At 42.2% G+C, this 13,819-nt stretch overlaps 1 protein-coding gene across 2 annotated transcripts in view; it reads right to left on the reverse strand.

Annotated features, from left to right (window-relative positions):
- Positions 1 to 13,819, reverse strand: part of arap2 (ArfGAP with RhoGAP domain, ankyrin repeat and PH domain 2) — a 165,837-nt gene that overhangs the window by 120,214 nt on the left and 31,804 nt on the right. For both annotated transcript variants that reach the window (XM_005751799.2, XM_013915588.1), the window contains exon 9: positions 1,447 to 1,640. In XM_005751799.2, the coding sequence (XP_005751856.2) occupies positions 1,447 to 1,640 (194 nt within the window). The remainder of the gene's footprint in view (positions 1 to 1,446; positions 1,641 to 13,819) is intronic.

Here is a 13,819-nt window from a genome sequence, read left to right on the forward strand (position 1 = left end):
GCCTTTTGGTTAAACTTTCAGCAAGGAATTTGCATTTGCACTGTTACATTTTTATAAAGCTTTAATGTACATAAAAACCAGCTTCTTGTTTAAGTGAAAATAAATGGAAGGTTGTCTTTTTATATATATCGTGATAAATATTTTTGGCCATATTGCCCTGCTCTACCACTGAAGTAGATTTGCCTAAAGAGGCCATATTTTACATAGTAAATATTACATAGACTGTATATAAAAGATGGACTTAGCCATCTTTACCAATGGGTTAAACAAGGCTCTGTTCCCACATGGATTGATGACATGTGGGAACAGAGCACTTCAGCTGCATAAAGCGTGCTTTGCCTTGGTTGCTAGCAGGTTGCCGTGGTAACTCATAGTTTGTATGGAAGACACCATCTTGTCTTTAAGCGCTCTCTCCGAGCTGCAGTGAAACTTGAAAGTGAGGCATGACAAACAGAATGTTGGCCTTTAAAGTCAAGGTTGTGCCTTATTGTTGCAACCACAACATTTCAACACGCACAACTTCTACTTTGAAGGCGAACGTCCAGTATGCATCACACTTTCACAGTTTCACTACCACTCGTTTGCACGCGTTTGCAGACAAGTCGGCATTTTTCATGCTAACTACAGGTAACTGCGGTAACCTACTAGCAACCAAAGCGTATTCATAGTGAGGTTTTCAGTGTGGCACCTTATTTCTCTATGCAGCCAGATTCCTGCTAATGAATGAGTGCATTCTGTCCCATTGAAACTGCTGGTGATGAGGAGACTGCAGACTGGTCACTAAGTCTACAAGCCTGATGCTTTACGAAGCCTCAAACTAAACATTTTCGCCTTAGCTATCATTCTGTTTCAAAACTTGATGTTACAAGCAGAGGGTGGAGCTGACTGAGAAACCAAAAACACTTACATGAAAGCCACAATTCACAACCTAAATGTCATGGTGCATTCAAAAAGACTCATAACTATTGCTTGAACTCAAATGTATCAACTACTCAAGTGATTATTTGAGATGTTTTCCAACATACTTTCATACAACCATGTAAACAGAATTATTGCCCTCTGCTGGACATTTAAAAGAACACAGGCTTAAGACATTTCAGCATCTGCTTCTATTTTCAATTTTCAGCTACATGCACAACACGTCAACTTTAACTTCCCGACATTCTTCGTCTTGTATCATTTCTTCTTCAGCCCGTGGCTGTGATCGAGCTTTGGGTCAACGTGGCTATAAGCAGTCTTTCCAGAGAGCCCAATGCATCTCAGTGTACCCTAAAGCAATTTCAAGCAAATATATTTACTTTATGCACATTACACATTCAAGAGCATTTCCACATCTGCCACCACTGCTTCAGATAGGCTCTCATCTTCCCCTTTTAAAAACAAAAAACCCAAAAAACAGGAAGCTGTCATTCTGTAGAGAGGAAGTCCCGACGGTGTTGGAAGTACCTGTTCTGTTTTGCAGAGCCTGACTTTACTCCCCGCCAGGGACACCAGCACTCTGCCTTTGTAACCGCGGAGCTCCAGCAAGCCTCGCTTGTTTGTGGAGGAGGCGTGAGGGAGGGTGCCGGAGCGCTTCTGGGAGCCACAGGCGGGGGGGCGCGTGGCCGTCTGAAGAGTTTCCATCCACTCCTGGCGCTCCCCTGTGGACACGTGCATGAATGAGAGACAGATACGAGAGAAAAAGGGAGGCAGATGGTGCATGTGGATACAAGTGTGAGCGTGTAAAGGAGTGAATACAAGAGGGAAGGAAATCAAGAAAAGCCAGGGAGAGAACCAGACAAAAAGAGATCAGGGCATCCTAAAGTCTTTGAATCATAGTGTTAACTCATCATTTTTGCATTTGTTCTGTGAGCTACATTGGCTCCTAAACCTCCGCTGCATACTGATACAGAAAACTCCAGCCTGAAAGGAAAAGTAATTGAAACACAGGATGAGCTACAATTGGTGAAAATTAACTCAGCCGCTGGAAGGAGAAAAAAAACCCACTATCCTGCAAAGCTGAAAAGTGCTAGCAGTGGAGATACAGATAGCTGCTTCTCAGAGATTTGCAAGCCTCAAGCAAAATGTGGCGGGGATAATTTCAGTCAAGACAACACCTAATTAAAATATACGATAAAAAGAGAAGAAAAAAAGGTACAGGTTTTAACGAGAAGCAGCCACACTTCTCTGAATACTCTAATTTGTCTCAAGTTTGGAAGAAAACAAAGAAAGTCACAAAGAGGAGTGACTATATTTCACAGAGCAGCTTATCTTGGCTTTAAGAGTATCGCTTCTTCTGAAATTCTTATTTTGGGGTTCAAATTGTTCGTCGATGTCCAAATCCTTATCTACTGCCGCTCAGGCGTTTCAAACGCTCAGTTTCATGAAATGTGATAACCACTTTAAGTTATTAATATCTTCAAAAAAACAAAAAAAGCTGCCATGTCATTGCATCAAAGAGAGACTTAAGAGGTTGTTACTTCCACATGCTGACCACTTTTAATGAACAGCAGCTACTGCTACGTTAAGATGATGAACGACTTTGTTGAGGAGAGCTCTGGATGAACAAATGCCAAACATAAATGAACACAAGCAAACGGGCCAAAAGTCCTCCACAAGCAAGTGAGACAGTGATAAAGTCATGCAGAAAACTAGTATTTCCAGTAAATTCATGTCATTGCTACTAAAAGTGGGGCGCACTTTTTCACAGGATTGCAGGATATAGGAGTCCTATAGCAGCAGATAAACACATTAATCAGTCAATTTCTTATATTTCTTGCTGTTTGGGGATTTGATAAAACCACAAAAGAAGACATTGCAGATTGTCTCGCAGCACAACGCAAACAAAGGAATCTAAAGCTTTACAGGCCTTAGACTCTTCGGGTAGCTATCATTAGACAATTGCTGCTGGAAAGACGGGTTTAGCAAACAGTCAATTGTCCCATCAATGGCACATCTAACGCAGTTTGGAGTCTTCAAGCAGTGTCCTTGAGCGGGACAGGACTTACTGTAAATCCCCCTGGATTACTGTGCAGATAAATGGCTCAAACGTTGTGTGCTCCATCATGTTCCGCACAGGGTTTACATTCAAAAGATGTATTCGAAAGGCCTCTCAGATATCTTCCTCTGCAACTTTTCAAGCAAACATAAAAGCAGACATGAAGCACACGCTGTAAAGCCCATCCCTCCACCGCCCAAAACACGGTGCTATCAAAGCCCGCAAAGTGGAAACACAAGAAATACCAAAGGACTGTAAACACACACAAAGACTCGCATCACAGGTCCAAAGCAGAACCCACAGCGGTAGCTGTTCTACACAAGCCGGAATAAGAAATGCATTTAAAAAACTCTATAAGCTGATATGAACACTATGCAAGCAGCAATGCTGTCCTCTAAAAAAGAATTTATAAGTTACTGTATGTTTTTGAAATATAAATATCCTCCAAGTGAAAATGTGCAAAGCATCAACTCATCATACGAAAAGCAAAAAAACAAAAAGCAGCACTGACAGCATGACAGTTTATCGGAATATAATATGATTAAATGATGCTCTCAGAATAACCACAAACATTTGTGTGTGGTCACAAAGGGGGCGTCACACCGCCCCTTTCAGGAAATGTATTTTTGGATACCTCACGCATGGGTTTAATGTGCTTTGCTCAAATGTTCAGGATAAAGAAACACCTTCGCTTGGTGTAACATCCTCTCGGCTTGCTTTTTTTCATCCGTTACATTTCTTTGCTAAGAACAGGAAGGAAACTGCACGAATCGTGATATGAAAGTTATTGCAACAGGAAATGCAGACTAATGAAAATGCTTGAAAGAGGTTAACAAACTGCTGTAGCATGCCAATGAACGAATTTTATTGATTTCCTTGATGGGAAAATTCATCTTTTTCCCTTTTTTGCCAAATCTCGTTTTTTAAAAAGTAGAATAGCCTGGAGCTAGCGGGGACTCAGTGTCTCCCTCGAAGAATGTCAAAGTGAACAGAAATCCAAAGAAGAACAGCGTGTGCTGAACCAGTGAAGGAGAGGAGGCTCACTGACATCTCACTGTTTGGATGACTAAAATTCATCTAAACATACAATTTTTTAAAAATAATTCAAAAAACGTAAGCTGCCATATATCCCATACATAACGTGTAATATTTCAAGCCTTTTTATAGTTTATTTTTGATGATTTAGAATCAGAAATCCTGTATCTCAAATTATTAGAGTTTGAGTAAATTAAATATTGTGAATGTCTCAGTCTAATTCAGCACTCGCAACCAATCATAATCACAGAAAAGACTGCTGATTTGGACAGCATTTGTCCAAATGACACGTATCAACACCCTTCACACCAAGGGTAAGCTATGGGGGGGTCACTGCTGAAGAGGCTGGCTGTTCACAGAGAGCTGTACTGAACCATAGTAATTACAAGTTAACTTGAAGCGAAACATGGGGTGAGAAAAGCTGCAAAAGCAGCAGGGATGACTATGGCCTTGAGAGGACCGCCGAATAAAGTTGAGTCGAGAACTCGGAAGAGATTTATGCCGAGTGGACTGAGGCTGGAGTCAGTGCATCAAGAGCCTCCATGAGGGAAATCTTCAGGAAAACGACTGTAACTGTTACAAGTGAGGTGCTGTGTCATCTGCTGGTGTTGGTGGCATTTGGTCAACTGTGTCAGTCAGCGCAGCAAGCGTATACCAGGAGGTTTTAGAGCCAGCCATGCTTTCATCTGCTGAAGAACTTTATGGAGATCCTGATTTCCTTTTCCAGCAGGACTTGGCACCTGCCCAGAGAGCTTGTGCTCAACTGGCCAGCCAAGTCATATGACCCTAACCTTACAGAGGTTATATGAGGTTCAGGTTGGTACTTGACAGTACCTCACAGAAAAGCTGTGAGGTACTGTCAAGCAGAACATAAGAAACACCAGAACCAAAAATATAGATGAGCTGAAGGACACTATCACAACAACCTGGATGGTATAACTCAAGTTGGACTTGAAACATCTTTTTTTTTTTTTGATTGATTGATTGATTGATTTAACATTTAGAGATACTGGATTTTCACAAATAGTACATACAATAACCAAAAAAAGTGATTTGCAACCATGTTAATAGAGCCTGACACATTTATTACCTGATGTATCGTATCGGCCAATAGTAGCTATTTAGTTTCAAAACTGCACACTGGAGGATACTCTGCAACTTCTCAGTTAGCAACACACAACAATCGATTGATGTAAACGAGTACATAAACACACAAAAAATATACAGAGAAATCCCCCCCATCCCAAAAAAACAGATCTTTTGATTTTTATATCAAAAGATCGACATCAGAGTTTAACACCGATATCAGATTTTTGATATCGGTGTTAAAAAGGACAGGCTCTACAAGATACAAAAGAACAGTTAAGTAAAAGTGATACAAAAGATTGATACAAAAAGGAAGGCACTGATAACTTGAGATTTACACACAAAGGACAAAAAGTGAGGTACAGTGGTCCCTCGTTTATCGCAAGACTTGCGTTCCAAAAATAACCCGCGACAGGCATGAACATGTTCACACTTTTCTCTCTTGTTTAAACGCTCTCAAAGTTCAAGCCTTCTAGAAAAACAAGTCTTATAAAGAATGAAACCAGACACACCTGCGGTTGCCTTTGAGGGTGCAAAACGTTTCGTGGACATTGTTGTGTTTGTTGGGGAGAAAACTTACAAACACACAGTGCAGCACTTCAGAGTCACACTGCTAGAGATCGAAGATTTATGTAAATTTGACAAGCTGAACGCACTCTGTACTGGACAGGAGACACAGCATGAGATTGATTGACAATGGTCTACAGCCAATTAGGATGTAGAACACTATGCGCTGTAAAAAAAAAAAAAAAAAAAAACATGGAAAAGTGCACAAAAAAAATCAGCGAAACAACGAGGCCACGAAAGTTGAACCGCGTTATGGCGAGGGGCCACTGTAAACCTTTTGCTAAAAGTATGGGCAAGCAGGAAGTTTGTTGGCTAAAACAGTGTTCGGCTCATCTATAGTTTACTTGGGTCACTAATTGAGAGCTGGTAAATGGAGTAGTAACTGATAGCAGATGCATTCTTGAGACATTTTTGCCAACCATGACTGATAAATGGTACAGTGAAAGTAGTCCAGTTTAAAGAAAGAGTTCAACTGTACACTTTTGAACATGAGGCACAGTGAAGATGAAGGGGTTCTTGAATCCATCTGACAGGGCTGTGGGTGTATGTCAGATGAAAAAGGTCGGTAACCACTGACACACACCATAGAGTGAGGCGTATGTGATGGAAAGACTGACACTAAAAATATTCTTCAAAACACGGAAGCTGGTCAGCGAACCACAAAGCCCACATACTTCCTTTTTCTGTTCAATCTAATTTGCTCAAACGAGCTCCAAGTTCATCTTAATCGTCAGAGCAAAATGTTTTTGGTACCCTCTCTTGTCACCAGATAAATCATTGTGGAGCATCGCCTTGCTCCGGAAATTTTAAAACGGACCGTTTTACACTCACGCCCATGCTCACATGACACAGTGCGCGCTCCTGTTCACGGCGTCTTGCTATTCCAGTCATCTCCAGGTGGCAGGATGGCAGAAAAGAAGACTGCCTGCATTTATGTCAGCAGTGCCGGTTTCTGAGTAAAAATCGAATTCACTCAAAGGAGACATCCTTAACATATAGTATATAATTTTAACAAAGTTCCTAAAGGCAACCATCAACACAACATTACATGAAAGCCGCTAAAACTACAGCTTGCCCACCCTCGCACACCCACGCCCCAAGACGTCAGCGTGTACAAAAGAAAATTAGCCACCAAGGCCCAAACAGTGCATCAATTGCAATTTGTCTTGCTTATTTGTAGCATAAATAAACTAAAGAACCAATTTAAAAGCATAAAAACAGGCCTAATGACCTAATAACCCCAAAATATTCAAAAACACAGTCGTTACAGATTTATTACGTGGGTGCAAATTAATTTAATATATCCAGAATTTTAATGATCACAGAAATTAGTTCGTATTTATAAAAACAACAAGGTGATTCTTCAAGGTCTTTTTTTTTTTAAGGCAGACTACACCTCCATTTTTCTCCTTTCTGCTTTGACAGACTCAAATTTGAACTTGAGCTGCGTCACCCCCCAGAGTGACCTATCGGCGTGTCCTCCACACACACAGGAAGGGACCCGTCAATCATTTTTTTGGTCACCGTCAACCTGTCACCGTCATAAATTGACCTTAATCATCTTCTCGACTGTGACCTTCTGACCCTCCTGCAGCCTTTGTGGACGTGTCTCTCCTTGAATTTCCATGCAAACATACCCTCTCAGGTCTCTGGGCGTCCTCATCGTCGACAACCTTAACCGCCCCCCACTCGAGCACCAAAATACTGTATCTGCTGCCCGGTACCAATCCCAGCTCAGCCCCACCCTCAGACTCTTATGAATTCACAAAGAGCTGGTATCAATAATAAAAGGCCTGCTCAATTATTGACCGCCCTTTACATCACTTGGCTTTACGGTTCCCTTCCCATCTTGCTTTCTGACTTCCATTACCTGTCCTGCTCTCACTTATTTGCCTGTTCATTTATTCAGATGGGGGGGGGGGCTCCTTCCTCCTTCCCTCCACTTTCTGCTGGCCTCCTCGCCCAAGCTGTCAATCTGAGCGCAGGAGGGATGGTAGCAGAGGAGGAAGGTGAAAGTAACGGTGGCGTGCCTGTACGCCTTGCACGTTAGGATTTGTGTATGTTAATATTTGCCTCGCACAAGAACCTCGCAATGATTTTTTTGCTCAGTGTACAAACACGGCATCACCTCTGCATGCACAGAACAACTGCCAGCCACTAAAAATCCAGCGGCCAAAACTAGTGCTTATTAAGGGATATATACAAGGCCATCTATTTGAAAGAATATTCGACTTTTCATGGAGAGAGACGAGGGGAGAGGCAGATAATCCTCAGCGAAAGTGGATGAGATGAGAGCTAGGTCCACTCAGCGCTCAACAGAGATCTTAGAAGCCGCCCACGCGGACTCCATCAGCAGGGATACAAAACAAAAGGGGAGGAAAACAAATAAAAAAAGATACACAAAGCTGAGGGACTGTGGCCATTTTCTGTTTCTCTCCTTTTAATCATCTCAGTGCCCAAACTCACCAACACTGAACAAAACATTTCTATTATTATTTAGTGTTTAATCTACACATTTGCCACAAATTACGTCTTACACTCACATTCATCCTCAACCGTTTATGTTCATCAGAATCAAATTTCTGGCAAACGTATCCAAACTGTGGATTTTGTACATTCTGAATTATGTGACAGTCAGTTCAAACTGATTTAAGTGACTTTGAATGTGGAGTGGTTGTTCGGTCCGAGTATTTCAGAAAGCAATGATCTGCTGGGATTTTCCCCACACAGCCATCTCTAGAGTTCACAGAGATTAGTCTGGACAAGAGAAAACTTCCAGTGGACAGCAGTTCTATCCATGAAAATGTCTTGCTGATGTTATTAATCTCTGGCTCTCTTCCACAGCATGTCTTTATCCTGTCTTCCTTCTCTCACCCCAACCGGTCCGCAGATGGCCCCGCCCCTCCCTGAGCCTGGTTCTGCCGGAGGTTTCTTCCTGTTAAAAGGGAGTTTTCCCTCCCCACTGTTGCCAAAGTGCTTGCTCATAGGGGGTCTACCTTACAATATAAAGTGTCTTGAGGCAACTATTGTTGTGACTTGGCGTTATATAAATAAAACTGAATTGAATTGAATGTCAGAGGTCAGAGGAGAACGATCAGACTGCTTCAAACTACAGCTGAGGTATGCAGAAGAGCATCTCTGAACAAAGGCCACACTGGGTATCACTCTTGTCAGCTAAAAACAGGAAGCTGAGGCTAAAATCCCACAGGTTCCCCAAAATCGCGCTGATGACTCTTAACTTTTGCTGCAACACTCAGAATGTTGGTTAAGTATCAAAATGTCAAGCTGCTGTTGGTGTAATGGTGTAGAAGCGTAGAATGGTGCATTTTCCTGGCACACTTTGGGCCCCATTATACCAACTAAGCATCACTTAAACACCACAGCCCACCTGAGTATTGTTGTTGACAGTGTCCTTTATGACCACAAAGACTGAAACAATGTTTTTTAAAACGTATACAGCACATACAATCAAGATCTGACAGACTGTCAGCCCCCACACACTTTCATGTCAGAAGGCCCAAGTTAAAGACTAAAATGTTTATGTATTTTACACTCTGTGATCTGTAGCTAATTTTATGCATGGACTTTTATAGCTGTACGGGGGTGAATTTTCATACATCTCAAAATGTAGCAAGGCTTAAACTTATCACTTTGAGGTGACATCTCTGCTAGGTGTTACATCAGATAATTTGAGTGCCTTAACTCAAAGTCCCTGCAGTAACTGTGGCCTTTATAACTTTGAAAACATTTTTAAGGCAGTTATTTCACAAACGGAACGGCTTGCTATGTGGTTTACTGCGACAACAGATCTTCTAAGAAGTCTATTCTTTTATTTTATTCTGTGACAAAACTATTAGCCTTATAATATTCATGGGTTAACACAAAGGCATCTGTGTCTCTGCGAAGATCCCATACGGTTTATAGGCGGGCCTTCTGGCTTTCAATAAAGGAAAGACGTCCAGCTAAAGAGAGTGTACGCTGGACTAGCATTCACCTGATTTAGCTAAGAGGAAAAAGCACTCCAAAACCCAACCACTGTAGCAGTGAAGTATGAAATAATGTGAAGTGAAACATGTACAAACATGTACAAAACTTAAGTCTCACTGCAGGTCCTTCTGAGTTTATAATTCTGCCATCATTTTGTCTCTGGGCTGCTCCCAACCACTCCTCTGCTCTTCCTTACTCATTCTCTACACCTCTCTAAACGTCTTTCCTGTCATCTCGAGCAGAACCAACATGTGTTACGAGCAGGCTTGTGGAAAGGCAATTGCCAAAGCATCAGAATACAAATCATCAACCTTTTTTTTTTTTTTAAACACAATAAATCTCATCTCCTGTCTTGTAGCGCATTTGTCTGCAACCCCTCCGCACATCTCCAACATTCCCCCTTTCTGTCCTGTCTGTTTTCCATCATTCCTCGCCGCATCTCTTCCTGCCGCACTTTCTTCTCCCCCACCGCTGCCACCGCTCTGTGCATCACTTCTTCCCTCCCTCCTTTTTTCTCCCCCTGCCTGCCTTCCTTCCTCCTTCCATCTTTCCTCTCTCAAGCTGACAGTACCTAAGGGAAGGGGCCACCTGCGGACCAAGTGGGGAATCAGCCGACAGCTGTGTGCACACTCTCTCCGGTGGCCTTCAATTATTCACTCACTTTTCACTCCTCCTTTTCCCTCTCTCCATCTTCACTCTGCCCTTTTCATCGCTCCCTGCCGTCTCCGCCTTTACTTCTCTGTTCCTTTTTTTTTTAAATATCGAGATTGCATGTCTGCTTCTTGCACTATCCACTCCTGCCACTTCCTCGCCTAATCCCTTTCTTCCCCTTGTTGCTCTTCCTCCCTCTTCTTCTATGCCTTTTGGATGCCTTTAACCACTCTCGCACACTCCTCCGACCATCACTCCATCATTTTCTCCCCGCTCTCGCCCCCCACCTGCATCGGCCCAGCAGCTCCTTAACTCCACTTCACTAACCAACTCCTTCTCTTTCCCTCTGTCTGCTCGTGTCTCCTTCTTTTTCATGTGTTTCCCCAAAGATTGATGACTCTCCGCCACAAGGCGAGTTGGCCTGTTTAAAGATGCATGAGGTGATGAGGCCAAGTTTTATCCTCCTTTCTCCCTCTCTCTCATTTCTCCTCACAGACTCGTCTCTTGATGGCAGGAGCCACCTTCGCGAGAGCCATCCGACTGTTCCCAAGCGGTCAGAGGCCACCTCCAAATCAGACAGCCCTCTCCCCTTCCCAGCTCTTGTCAAGACGACTGAGCGTGACGTATGACGATCAGACAGCCTGATAAATGATGCCATCGAGGACCCGCGACTCATAAACGGACCAAACAAAAGAAAAGAAAAAAAGCTGGCAGTCATCGATATGATGATGCGCTGAATCAACAGAGAGGGGAGGGGTTGTCGTTCACCCTTGGTCCTCAGAGTGGGGGGAAAAGATGAAAAAAGTTTTTGAAGGGCAAGTTGTTTTTTTATGTTTTTTTTTTATGAGCTAGAGGTGAAGCAAAAACAAAAAAATCCTGAATGAAAAGACTGGATGCAAATCTTTGCTCGGTGGAAGCCACAAAGCAGCCAGAACTATTCATATCTCGTATATGCATAGTGTAAAATCTCCTGTTTGAACTTCCATACATTTCGCTTTAGCTCTCAAACGTTTGTGCATCTGTGCACAATATAACTGAAATCCTTTGTTACCAAAATGGGATGATGTAACATAACTGATGGGCCACAACCTCAAAGAGTAACGAAGAAGCTCTCCCTAAGACGAGACGCTAAGAAGCTCTCCAGCTAGCTAGCTAGCTAGCCGGTACACACTTTAAGCTTTTAGTCTTTTGTGGCGTGTTGTGTGGCTAATTTCGCTAAGGTCAACTGACTGGGGAACAGAGAGTGAAGTTATCGGCAGTTCAATGTTATTGGTCAATATTTGCCAATCTCTCGGTATCTGCCTTTATAACAGCCCATAGATGTAATCTTAAAAAGTTACTTCCACCATGAGCCTAGATGTTTCATAATTTGTCCACCACAACCGACAACAACTGTTTGAAAGGCCACAAACACAACAAGCGGCTGATCAGATACATATATACAACCATTTTTGCTGTATTTAACTTATCAAATATTCTGGTAACACAGTAGAGCAGCAGTTAGCATTGAAGCCTCACAGCAAGCAAGTCCAGGGTTCGAATCTACCATCTACCCAGGGAGTTTGCATATTTTTCCCACATTTGTTTGGTTCTGTGAAGGTGATAATGAAACACTAATACTTCACTTTATTTTTGCTCAGCTTTGCTGAAAATGCACCCATACATCAAACAAAAAACAGTACTGGCCAAAATCAGCCTTCTTGTCTGTTCCTGTCCGCATCCTTAATGACTTTTCTCCATGGCAGTAGCTGATGGTTACCTCTTTTTGTTACATCAGGTCTGCACTGGCTAATATTCAAAGGTTATTCTTCAAAATGAGCATTTCTTTGTTTCCTCTGGTACATTTTGGAGAATGAGGATAAACCTAAATAAAATGAAGAAACACAAACCAGCATCATCAAGTTTTGCAATTTTGTGTCTAAATCAAGCTACATTTGCATCCCTACACAATCTTTTTCTCTTTAGCTGCTGAACGGGAAAACCGCACACTGCAAGACAAAAAAAAAACAACTAGCTGAAAGAGGCTAAAACGCTTAGTTGAGACAGTAAAACATTTTACAAAAGTGTTTGGTGCTAATTAATTCCATACAAGCACTGATTAGTACGGCTTTGAGTGCTGAGACTTCACAAGTGACGCTCTTCTCGACAAGAATGGTGTCAAGTACAAACACTTTGGGAACCATCGAAAGGTTTTAGCTTTTCAAAAGTCCTCCCAACCTGTCGTATTTTCTAAAGGAATGACCTTCTTCGCTTATTATCTGCACGTACGCCTCACAATGATTTGTATGCATTTTGGTTAAAGAGCAAATAACGGGAGATGTTCATTTCTGTCCCATTAAGTCCCTTTATCGTCTTCAGCTGACATTTTACATGGATCCACACGAATGCTGGGTGTTTTTACAATTTCTGCTCAGACTTAAAATGAAATGCTTCTTTACATAAATAATTATCCATTAAACGTTTCAATACGGGTTTCCATTAATGAATAACTGTATGTAGTACTTGTTATTCCTATGCCTTGGTCACCATTAAACTGACAGAATACCAGAGTAAAAGTTAGATTTTGTGCAAGGCCTGATGCTTAATGTCTGCTCCAGTATTATGCTGCCATTAAAAGACCAGTAGGGCTCTTCAAGAGCAATAAGGTGATCCTCAGTAATGACTATTAGCAAGTCAAATATTGAGGTTTCTATTCTTGGCTCAGATGTCAGCGTGTCACAAACCCGCGCTGAGGTCTCGGTGACCCGGTCGATTAAGATCTTTCAGCTCTACCTGCTCACACGTATTTACACTGTACCACTCAATGCCATAACCACGCAGAGCTTGATTTCTGCAATCTAACTTATTCCCATGAATCAAAGGGCAGCCAGCATCTGACCCCAGAAACAGACCCTCATTTAGTGAATGAGCTGTCTGACCTGCGCTGCCTAATAGACTGCCATCAAGCAGGCGGGAGGTGAGGAGCAGAAAGTGTCTCCTTCCCCTCTCATTAAGGCCGACACAGACAAAGCTTCCACCTCAAAGACGATAAGCGGAGACAACTCGTGCGGCGTTTTGTGTGTGACAGTAAGATGAAGAGTAGAGGGAGGAAAGATGTTATTTAAGCAGAATTCCTGCAATACTGACCTCTTTATTAATAACCACATGCACACTCATCGGTAGATCATAATTTTCATTTATTCAGCTGGACAGAAAATAACACTTTTTCAAGCGTAATGGTAGCTCAACCCCAATCCCCAAAGATTGGTTTACGTCAGTGACAGAAAACATCAGCTGATTTCCTTCTAAAGTGGTGTTTACACAGAGACAGGAGACTCCACATCCAAGCAGTCACTCCTGCTATAGTTCTAGTAGCTGTATTGTAAAGTCTCCACAGTCGGGTACAAGCGATCACGAAACACTCGTCACCCTCTGATGATAACATTTCCATCACTTGAAGCACAACTGCAGCAGACTCGCTAACATGGAAACTTTAACACACTTATAAGCAATTAAATAGAAAATCTCAAAAAAGGT

Source organism: Pundamilia nyererei, unplaced genomic scaffold, assembly GCF_000239375.1.
Source record: "Pundamilia nyererei isolate P.nyererei 1_Seehausen unplaced genomic scaffold, PunNye1.0 scaffold00327, whole genome shotgun sequence".
Classification (NCBI taxonomy): Eukaryota; Metazoa; Chordata; class Actinopteri; order Cichliformes; family Cichlidae; genus Pundamilia; species Pundamilia nyererei.